Source organism: Camelus bactrianus, chromosome 34, assembly GCF_048773025.1.
Source record: "Camelus bactrianus isolate YW-2024 breed Bactrian camel chromosome 34, ASM4877302v1, whole genome shotgun sequence".
Lineage (NCBI taxonomy): Eukaryota > Metazoa > Chordata > Mammalia > Artiodactyla > Camelidae > Camelus > Camelus bactrianus.
In genome coordinates, this window is record NC_133572.1 from 17,168,379 (window position 1) to 17,180,379 (window position 12,001).

The 12,001-nt window shown below is 37.0% G+C and overlaps 1 protein-coding gene across 2 annotated transcripts in view; it reads right to left on the reverse strand.

Annotated features, from left to right (window-relative positions):
- Window positions 1–3,701: 3,701 nt before the first annotated feature.
- INTS13 (integrator complex subunit 13) overlaps window positions 3,702–12,001 on the reverse strand; it is a 28,269-nt gene continuing 19,969 nt past the window's right edge. For both annotated transcript variants that reach the window (XM_045510347.2, XM_010946541.3), the window contains exons 12-17: window positions 11,734–11,904; window positions 11,333–11,487; window positions 10,789–11,019; window positions 8,988–9,127; window positions 4,846–4,981; window positions 3,702–4,045 (exon numbers count right to left, since the gene is read on the reverse strand). In XM_045510347.2, the coding sequence (XP_045366303.2) occupies window positions 4,006–4,045; window positions 4,846–4,981; window positions 8,988–9,127; window positions 10,789–11,019; window positions 11,333–11,487; window positions 11,734–11,904 (873 nt within the window). In that variant the 3' untranslated portion in view covers window positions 3,702–4,005. The remainder of the gene's footprint in view (window positions 4,046–4,845; window positions 4,982–8,987; window positions 9,128–10,788; window positions 11,020–11,332; window positions 11,488–11,733; window positions 11,905–12,001) is intronic.

The window sequence follows — 12,001 nt, forward strand, 5'->3', positions numbered from 1 at the left end:
TTTTTCTTTCAGCAATTTGAATGTATCATCCCACCCTCTCTTGGCCTATAATGTGGCTGATGAAAAATCCACTGATAGTCTTTTGGGAGTTCCTGTGTAGACTGCAAGCTTGTTTCCCCTCCTGCTGCTTTTAAGATTCTCTGTCTTTGATTTTTTTTTTTTTGGACACTTTTATTAGAATATATTTTGGGAAGATACTGTTAAGTTAGTTTTGTTTGATGACATATGAACTGCATAAACTTGGGTATTTAAATCTTCCCCCAGATGTGGGAAGTTCTCAGTCATTATTTCTTTAAAGCTTTCTGCCCCCTTCTTGCTCTCTTCTTCTGGAACTCTAGTAATTCACAAATCGGTCCTTTCGATGGTATCCCATAGAGCACATAGGCTTGTTTCACTTTTTTTCATTCTTTTTTCTTTGCACTCCTCTGATTGGATAATTTCGAAGTTCCGTCTCCTGTCTCACAGATTCTTCTGAGTGATCCCTTCTGTTTTTGATGCTGTCTGTTGCATTTTTCCATTTCATTTCATTCATTGTATTTTTCATCTCCAAAATTTGTATGGTTCTTTTTTTTTATGATTTCTCTTTGTTAAGCTTCTCATTTTGTTCATGTATTTCTGTCCCTGATTTTGTTGAATTGTCTTTGTTTTCTTGTAGCTTATCGTGTTTCTTGGTAAACAGCTGTTTTTAACATTTTTTATTGATTTATAATCATTTTACAATGTTGTGTCAAATTCCAGTCTTGGTAAACAGCTATTTTTAATTCTTTATCGGGTAAACTGCAGATTTCCAACTTGGGGGTTGTTACTGGAAGATTGTGAGCCTTTGGTGGTGTCATGTTATCATGTTACCTTGGTTTTTCATATTCCTTGAAGTTTTACATTGCTTTTTTTTTTTTTTTTTTTTGCTTTTGAAGAAGCAGTCACCTCATCCTGTCTTAACTAACTGCCTGTGGGAGACAGGTAACTTCTGTCAGCCCTGCTAGGGCTTCTGAACGCGTCTCAGACCTTCTGTGAGCACACCTGGCTCCATGCTTTTTGCTCCCTCTTGTGGCAGATTTCTTAAGCTTATACGCTTCCTCTGGATTCTGCAATTTACCAGGCTAAGTGCTAAAGCTCAAGTTTGTGGTTTCGCCCTGGCCTGCAGATTTCTGCATGTGCTCACTAGCTGTCTGTCAAAGCTCACTCTCACTGCTGCCATCAGCAGCACACAAAGGGAGCTGGCCACAGGGTGGTGGGGCGTCTGGGTGAGGCATGCAGAGGGTTGCCCATGGGCTAGTTGAGGGGAATCCAAGGTGAAGTGTCCCCAGCAACTGGTGGATTGGCTTCCTAATAGAATCTACAATGGTTAAGACCTACATCCCTTTAATGCCCTCTGAGAGCCCTATCTGCCACTCTCCCAGCATCTTCCCACCCCTTCCACCTGGCCCCCTGTCACAGAGCTCATGATTCAGTACTCTGGGTGGGACAAGAAAGAAATGAGCCCCTCTGGCAATGTCCCACACGGCTGGGGAAGCTGGGTGCTCGCTCACACGCTCTCCCTTTCTCCCTTTCCCCCACGGGAGAAATCATGGGCTGAGATCTCTCTTGGCCCTAAGCTTGCCTTGAAGGAAGAATGAGCCAGGTAAAGTGAAGCTGTTTCTCTCATTCACTCCAGTGCCTCTAGGCACTTATTTTTTTTTCTCCAGTGGTGTGCTGAAACTTCTCATCCAGAAACCTGGAGTTCCATAAAGGCTCTCATGTCCATGGGTGACTGTCTAAGACAGTGTCTTCCAGGGGCTCCCAGACTGGCTGAGAGGAGTGGAGCCTCTTCATGGCCCACTGCAGGGTCCAGAGCTGGGACCAAGGTTTGTCTGCCTAGTTACCCAACACGCAGGTGGGTGAGACTCCCCCAGGTCCCTTGGCATATGGTACGAGATGCCACAGCTCCTTTACTCCATGATGGATGCCAAATTGTTCAAGGAGGCAAGGGGACAAAAATAAGGGACATCTTTTGCTACCATGATACTGATGTCAGGATCTTTGTAACTGAAAATGCTCCTGTTCTCTGTAGGGTAATTTTGAGTCCCGCAATCATTAAGCCTGGACTTAAGCTTAGATTCCAGTACAATATGAATGGTGATTTTTTTTAATTAAAATTTTGTTCACTTCTCTTGACTAGAAAATCCTCAATATGGATCCTGTTCTAAAAAAAGAAAGCCAGCATCCACCAGTCATTCTTCAATTTTTGTCCTGAAATAGTCACTTCCATCAAAAGGCAGTAATATGTATCTCTAGATAAGACCAAGCGTAGCCTGACCCTCTGAAGGGGGTGGAGGAGGGGCTCAATTTGAGGTGCTCAGAAGGCATTTAGTTAAGCAGGTAGAATGAGTCTGCTGGACAATCTTAACAACCAACAATATATGGAATAATACAGAAAGCTGCTGGTACAGTAGTTCCAAATGCTGCCATAGAAACATTCTCCCACTTGGCAGAACGTACTAACAGCAGTATATGTGCATAAATAGGCTGAAATGTAGATAAGTCTGTCAACAGGCAGCATGGCCTTAGCCCATGGGAAAGGAGGAAGCACAAACTGAGAGTGAAAAAGGATCTCTTTTCAAACGAGTTGTAAAGAAAATATTTTTGGATCAAGAAATAAACCCAGGACCCCAACTTGGTACAAGGTAAAGGGGTATCAAGAATAAGACACACGGTGGGGGAGGGTAGTATCTCAGCAGCAGAGAGCACGCCTGGCACGCACAAGGTCCTGGGTTCAATCCCCAGTACCTCCATTAAAAATAAACAAACAAATAATTAGAAAAAACAAAAGAATTAAGACACAAAAGGTCAGAGCTCAACCACAAGTAAATGTGATCCAGTGGGTTGGTGCTGGGTTACAGCTCCTTGAATCTTGCAAGTCTAGGTACTCATTAGGCTGGTCATGCTTTTCTATGATTTGCGTGGTGTGTATCTAAACCCAGGGGTAAGCAATAAAAATGGCTCCAGCTTACGGGAGAGGCAAGGGCTAAGGATGAGACAGGAGGTGAGAGAGAACAGTGTCAATTTCACTAGATATGACAAGAGAGCCTGCTGAAGCCTTGTTTAACCACCAGGTTTTTTTTTAAAACAAAAAATATTGACTCTATATTTAAACAAAGAGCTTTTTCCCCTCTCTAACAGATACTCAAGGAAAAACGACAAACTTAGAATTAGCATTTAACACTGAAATAACATGTTATGAGGTTCCAGAATCAGCGCAGGAAGAAGCCTCCCCAAACGTACACCAAACAACCATGACATTTCTGCGAGATGAGGAGGTAAGATTCTATTCAGGGATTAAAACAAATAACATAGTAACTTTTCTCTCTTTCAAGTCTGCAAAGAAATCTCCTTCATGCTTCTCTTTCAATATGAAAAGCTAATAGTAAGTTTTTTGCAGAAAAAAAAATGTAATATCCAACATGGGTAAATAAATTTACTCCAACTACCTGGAAACTCTGCTTTTAAATGTGCAACACACACAATAGCTAAAATAAAATACAAAACAAACAAAAACATTATTTTTTGGAAAAGCACTGCATATGCTGCAGATTAACAGGCAATATTTCATATTAAAATTGCAAATCTCACCCAAATTCTGTTCAAGTTTCTTAAAAATTTCTCAACGTTGTCAATCATTATATGAATATCTTATTCCTAAAGGAATACTCCGGTATTTTGCATTTCAGATATTTTAATAGTTTATTTGGCAAAGAGAAGCCTGAGAATTTTTTAAAAAACATTTCCAGAGGGAATACCCTTTACCATAAAATAAACTTGTTTAATTTGGGAGGACAAATGTATATTTTTGACGTATGTGCCAATTTTACAATTAATACAAAAAAGATAAAGTTAGTTGAAATATTTTAAAAATGTAAAAACCAGTCCAGGCAGCATAACTATACAATCTTGCTGTAAAAGTACTTGTATCAAATTCCGTCCAAAATATTTATGCAATATACTAAATTCAGGTGCTCAAGTCACTCTTCACTGCCGGCTGGCTTTTCCATTTTCTGTTGTCTCCATTCTGAAAAATAGGAGGAAAAAAATGAGTTGGTAAAATAAAACATTCATTAGCTATCCATGTTTTTTCTCCTTACATGACTTTCAAATGAAATTAAAACCTAATGCATTCATACAACAGACGAATATAAGAACTTTAGAAAAGGACTTTAGAAAAGTTACATTCCCCTGGTTAGTTTACTTATTCATCTCACAGATGAGTGAAAATTGAGGGAGGCCCAGAGGTTTCATTTCAAAGGCTACTAGTCTGTTTTTTTCTCACTTTACCTCTCCAAGCAGAACCTAGGGAAAAACTCTTTACCATTTAGTCAAGGATTTATTTCCTTTTCCATTAAAGAAATTCCTTTATCAATACATGTTTAAGAGGATTTCTTCTTTAAAAGAGATTAAAATAATCATTTAAATTATTTTAGACTTACTTATTCTAACAAATTTTTAATTATTTTTAGATTTTAGATTTATTCAATTAAAATCAATATTCCTAATATTGTTTTACTAACTAGGAAAATACTTTCTCCGTGTTATTTTAAACGAAATTCAGTGTTGTATACTAAGTTTTCTCTGTGATTTTCCCCTCTATGATGTTTACAGATCATTCAGGTTTACAATCAATATAATCAGGTCTTTTACAGGTACTAAGAATCAAAGGTAATTTTTTTCTCTCTGTAAGTAGCATGTATCAGATCATAATACTAGTAATAAAAAAAACTGCTGGACACAACCAACAAGCAGTGTTTATTATTTTAAACTTATTATATGATAAGGCAATTAACAAAACTAATTTCTACAATAAATAATACAAACCCATTTTCCTCTTTAAGGTGTTGATATAACTCAGCTCTGTTATTAACAGAGTTCAAACGTCCAGCAAATTCTTGATGTTTTCTGGAATTGGCAGTATTGATTCTATTACTCCATAAAGATAGTAAGGACACGGGCCCTGGCGGCATGTTCGAAAGAAGAGAAAAAAGAATAATTCACTACTTCAAAATTTACAAATTTAACAAAATTTAACCTTAATTCTATTGTTTATTTTATATAATTAAAGCAGTATCATCGCCCCTTTATTCTAAAATTTGTATGTGTTTAGGGGTTCCCAAGAGCACCTACTAATTCAGTGATTTGCTGGAAGGACTCAAATGACTAAATATAAAGTTACAGTCACAGCTGAGAATCATTACAACAGCACAGTAAGGACACAGAGCCAGACCAGGGCAGGGAAGACACATTAGACAAAGACTAGAGAAACCCATTCGCAGGCTTTCCACGCTCTCTTCCTCCCGTGAGGGTTCACACAGAGTGCATACTCCTTCCAGCAGCAAAAATGCAGCCATGTGTGTACAGTATTTCTGCCAGAAAAGCACATTTAAGACTCAAGAGTTCAAGGTTTTTCTGGGGACTGGTCACGTAGGCGTTCTCTCCCTAACTACAACTACCAAAATTCCAGACTCCCAGAAGGAAAGCAGGTGTTCAGTTCAGATATAAGGCAAATAACTCTCTCGTTTGGGGAATATTTCAAAAGCCATATTCCCAGATGTCAGCCAACAGCCAAACTTGCAGGCAAGCTTTTCTAATGATAACTCAATGAAGAACGGACAGTCTTTTTAACAAATGCATGCAAAAACATGAACACTCACCCCACCCTGCACCTTACTAAAAAAATAAAAATAAAAGATGGATCATAGTCTAAATGTAAAGTCTAAAATTATAGCACTCCTAAAAGAAAACATAGGAATAAATCTTTGTGACTTCGGGTTGTGCAATGTTTCTTCAATATAACACCAAAAGCATAATCATAACATTTAAAAATTGATATATTGGACTTCATGAAAATTAGAAACTTCTGCTCTGCAAAAGTCACAATTAGGAGACGGACAATTCACAGACCAGGAGAAAATATCTGCAAATCACATCTCCAACACAGGATTCGTATCCAGAATAAAGTTTAAAATTCTCAAAATTCAACAACAACAACAACAAAAATCCCAAACCACCTAATATAAAAAAGAGCAAAATACTGGAATGGACCTTTCATTGAAGAAGACAAACAGATGGCAAACAAACAAATGAAAAAGGCTCATCATCATTAGCCATGAGAGCAAATATGAATTAAAACCACGAGGAAACACTACTACACACCTATTAGAAGAGGGGCGAAAAAAATCCTGATAATACCAAGTGCTGTCGAGGAGGCGGAATAACCAGAACTCTCAGTAACTGCTGGTGGGAATGCACCTTGGTACAGCCACTTGGAAAAAGGAGTTGGCCGTTTCTAATAGTTAGTCATACACATGGAACAAAAAAAAAAAACACTGATAAACGCACAACACAGATGAACCAGTAATCCATTATGCTACGTGAAATAAGCCAATCTCACACAGCAGCACACTTTGATTTTACTTATATGACATCTTGAAAAAGGCACAATTATAGGAAGAGAAAACACATCAGTGGCCATGAGAGCTGGGGGTAGGAGAGTATGGGGTGACTACAGTGTAGGGCAAGAGAATCTTGTGGGGTGATCAAACTATCCTATACCTGATTGTGGTAGTGCTTGTTACACAAACTATACATAAGGTCTAAACTCACAGAACTGTACACAAAAAGAGTTAATGTTACTGCATCTAAACCTTTCATAAATAACAAAATAAAACTTTTTCTTATTATAAAACTAATACATATTCATTTCATAAAATTTAGAAAACAGCGAAACATATAAAAAGGAAATAAAACCACCCATAATACTACTGCTCTAACAACTGTATGTATTTTGGTTTTTTTCAATGCCAACCTGTATCAATAAAATTACAGTTTGGTTATTCTGTTATTGAATCATACGAAGAGAGTAGAACAGATTTCTACCAAATCTAGAGGGCATGTTTGGGATAACCCAACCTTCCATGCAGACTACACAGCAGACACAAAATTCACTTTGGAGAGCCCTAGGAAGTCATTTTCCAAAACAGATGGAAACCAGGGTACATTAGAGCCCCATATAAAATTGCTGATCAGAAGACACATACAACTTAGATTGTAAAACAGAATGAAAGGAAAGAAACAGACAAGTTCCAGGTACCAGTCTTGAATGGCAAAGTTACAAGGGCAGTAAGTGATCTGCAATCAAGCTGCTTCTCATACAGGCCATTCTGTAGTGTTTCCAGGATGAGAAGCATCAGGGATCCATGTAATTTAATTTAGCTGATATCTCATCTGAGTGACAAGCTGGTGCGCATGTGTATAAAAACTTACTTTAAAACAAAGTGGAGATCATGGTACATGTGGTTTTGTATCCTGCTTTTTAAAATTTATTTATTTATTTATTATTTTTACTGAGTTACAGTCAGTTTAATGTTGTGTCAATTTCTAGTGTACAGCAGTCATACGTGAATATACATATATTCATTTTCACCGTCAGCTACTACAAGATCTTGTCTATAGTTCCCTGTGCTATATAGTATAAACTCGTTTATCTATTTTATAGATACCAGTCAGTATCTGCATATCTCAAACTCCCAGTTTATCCCTTCCTACCCCGCCCCCCAACCTTGGCAACCACAAGTCTGTATTCTATGTCTGTGAGTCTGTTTCTGTTTTATATGTAAGTTCATTTGCCTATTTTTTTTAGATTCCACATATGAGCGATATCATACGGTATTTTTCTTTCTCTTTCGTGCAGCCTGCTTTTTAAGTTTAACTTATTATATATTTAATTAACTTACTTGTTCAATAAATAAGAACTGAACTCCTACTGTGGGTCAGGGACTGTGGTGGTAGAGATACAACAGTAAATTTTTAAAAACCCCACCTTTAAAACATTTCAGACTAACAGTAGAGGCAAGATGTCAAGCAATGCCAACGCGGTAAGCGCTACCATAGCATTAATCCTGGGATGCAAGGGAGACACAGAGAAGCAGCACTTAACTTAATTGTGAGAGGAGTTCAGGGAAGTCTTTCTCAAAAAAAGGGTTGCTTAAGTTAAAATCTCAATGATACACATTAGCGAGAGGGAAGAGTGGGCATTCGTGACAATAGTTATTCTGGGGCTTTAAAAATTCCACCCTATGGACACACCACCATTTAGTCATTCTCTTACTAACACGTGAAAGATAAATCTCGTAGGATCACCCTTATCTCTGATCTCAAAGAAATCAGTGAACTAGAGACTATTAACATGAATCACAATACATACTGCAACAAAAGTACATACAAAAAACAAGCCTACCTTCCCCCAAGGATGAGCTGCCAGTAACCGTAACCTAGCCAGCCCTGAGGTCTTACTGTATTGTAAAGATACAGTGGGAAGAACTCAGTCCTGTTGACATAGGACAGGACCATTTCCCATTTATCCGAAAGTAACAGAATTTAGTTTACCTTCAAGATAACGAAGGCCTACAATGATTTCAAGAGCTCCCAAACCCAAATCTTATCTTTGATGCCTAGAATTCCTCAAGAGGAAATTGAGCTTCTCAGTCTATAAATAAGACATAAAAGGCTTTTACAGTAAGAATACTGTTCATAATACCTTTTCTGAAAATCGTTCACATGACATTTTAAATTATCAATAAATGGATGATATTAGGTCCTCCCCTAAATTCAGTAAGCGTTTAGGACAAAGAGTCTGGTTTTCAATAATCTACCACTTAGCATAGTGTTAGGAACATAAACAGATTCAAATTCATGTAATTAAAATTTCTTAAAACACAGACTTTATACTAAAAGTGCTTATTTTCCAAAGGCTTCATTAATAAACATATGACACTATGTTTTCTTTAAAGCTGACAAATATATTTACCACCTATATTTTCCAAGGCTCTGAACAAAGGGTCTTCTAAGCCACATGAGGAACAGTGAGTAGCTCCTCCTCATACAGAGCAGTAAAGGACCCTGCACAACAGATCTAAATTGGAAAACTTTTTATGAACACAGTTACCGCAGTTCTGTCTCACCTTTCGATTTTTCTACTGGTGGAGTTTCATCCATCTCAACAAGAGGCTTTTTATTTGGAGGTTCTGGGGAGTCAGGTGAATCTTTTATAATCTCAGCTTCAGCCAACTCTTCTTTTCCACGTTCTAAGATTCCTTTTAATCTTTTAAAGAGACAAACAGTAAAAACTAAGTTTAAATCTAAGTTTAAATTCTTAGAAATCTAAATGGCTCAATAATTAAACTAGATTTTGCATATTAGTCTTAAAAGGTATCTGCTCTCACAACGTAAACCTAGGAACTAATCAGCAGCCAAACCTCAATCTAAAATCGGGTAAGAGAGCTTAATGAACTTAAACACAAGTTTCCCTTTTCCTTTACTATAGAGAAACAAATCAGTAATGCAGTTAGCTGTAAAATGAAGCTATTTTTTTTTAATGGAGGAAATTTTAAGAAGATAAAATTAAAAAGGCCAGCAATAATGTGATCTTTGGAAGATACTTCATAATTTTAATTTCTAAAGATATTGACAAAATACTACAAATTACAAAGAAGATTAAGAAATCTACTAGCATTTGTCCCCTAGTTTATGGACTGTGGAAATGTATTTATATTCCACAAGTTAGGAACTTAACTCCAAGCTTATTTTGAGTTTCATACACCTGAAGATCTGAATGAGAATACTCTTTCCCTCCTCTTCTTAAAGCAAGACCACTCTGTTTCAGAAGCTCAGAAGCCCTAAGGAAGAAGTAAACTTCTAAGGCCAAAGAGATTAAAGTGTTCTACTTATTTATGAATGAAATCATACCATTTCCAGAAGTAGCTTCAAAATATCCTTGTGGGGTAGGCGGAGTGTGGTGGTAATGAGGGGAATGGATGCGGATATATATGAAATGAGATTGGCCATGACTTGATAACTGATTTGTTCTACTGCCGTATATGTTTGAAATTTTCCATATTAAGTTCTGTTGTTTCTGAGGGACCGACTACAACGCCATTATAATACTTACCTGGTTCTTTGCCTGATTTCTGGCAAGAAGGTAGAAAATGAAACCAACTACTATGTTAATGATATTTTTATTTGGAAACCTTTATTACTTTTTATGTTTTTTTCAGATTTAGCCTTGATATCACTATATAAATCAAGAACTAAGGGAAAAGAGTGTACTATTGATAAAGGTTTTCAGAATTAAGACTATGATCTTTCATGCTTTCAAGGCTTTCCTGTGCCTCTTTTTTGGTTTCTCTATCTTTTTTTTTCTTTTTCAGATGGAGGTGTGGGAATCGAACTAAGTACCTCGTACATGCTCAGCAGGCACTCTACCAAGTGAGCTACATGGCCCCCCCACCCCCCGCCGTGCCTCTTTTTATAACAGCATCTTCCACACTTGGCCACCACCGCTGGTTTGCCTGCCTCTACCACAACACTGCACATTCTTCCAGGGCAAGGATCTTATGCCAAATGCCTGGCACATCGCGGGCATTTAACAGTCACTGAACAAAGACATAAAGCTATGTCTTTGATATTCATAACACATAAATGCAACTACCGATACCAAAAATCATGTAGTGTGATTTTCAGAAGTTAATTAGGAAAGAATTAAACACTGTCTTTGCCCCTAACAGTAAAACAAACAAAAAAATTATACTTCTCTAAGGCCAAGAAAAACCTTCCAGATTTTAAGAATGATAAAAATCACAGTAAGCTACAATAAACACATTAAATGAGTTACTAATAAATAAGGTTTGACTGTTCACATGTGCTATATGCAGAATGTGATTTGACAAAAGGCACCACAGTGCTATATTAACATCAACAAATCACCTCTCTGAATCTTGCCAAGATTTCTCCTGTTCATAATCTTTCACTGCTTTCTCCGACTTGTCCTCTTTGTCCTCCCTCTTTCTTCCTCGTTTCTTTCGTTCCTCTTCTTCTGGGGGTTTGCTCCGACACGCCATTAGACATTCCAAGACTCTTTGATGTTTCTCCGAATTGCTGATATGGGCTCTGACAAGCGTTTCTAATTCATTCCACATGATGCGGTACTGTTCATCTCTAAAGTAAAGATTTAAAATAACGTTCTCACAAAATACTCTTTTAAATAATATGGAAGTGTCACTCGGTACTGATAAAGCAAAAAGATGCAATTAAACACGGGGTTCCTTTCTCTTTCCAGATAGTTAATGGTGCAATTCTAAGTTATAATGGGTTTAGTTTCGTTATTCTATATTCTGTATCATTTCATCTTAATCACATGTATGTGTATACATACTCCCAAACATATAAATTACACATGGAATAAGTCAGCTGAAAAAAACAGTAAGTATCAAGTAAATGTGATATATGAGAAAGTATGAAAAAAACCTACCTTTTGGGGCCTTTTCCTCTTGTACCAACTGTGGAAATAGGCAGAGGATCATTTTTTCTTTCCATATCAACTAAGTTGTATATTGTTTTTTGACAGTTTAACACATCTTCTTCTGTCAAAGATTCTTTCACAATAACACTGGCTAAGGGGACTACCTGTTAGATTAAAAAAGAAGAAAGAAAAAGAAAAGTCTGTCTTGAAATACAAGTACCAAAGCATCTAGGCAGAACTCGAATTGATTTTAAACATCATGGTGAGATAATCCATAACCATCACTTCAATTTTCTATCACTGATTCTTTAACTGTAGCAAACTCATATATTTCACTCTTTGCTTGATAAATGGAATCTGTAAACAATATATACCCAATCTAGAAGAAAAACAAACTATGAAACACTTACCGCTTGCATGTTAAAAATGGTGGTTTGTGAAATAATCATAGGCCAGTAGCGGGTGTGCTTTTCTAACTGATCTTTTGCTCGTTCCAAAGGGATCTCAAGACTTCCATCGATTTTATATCTGGGGTCTAGAAAAGGAGTTAATCTGTTTTCCCTCATAAATTCACCAAAATCCTAATGATAACCAAATAAGATAAAATTAGAAACTATTTTCTAATGTTTCAGTATGGATTACATGTAACAGTCTGTTCCCCTGATGTCTTCCATCCTG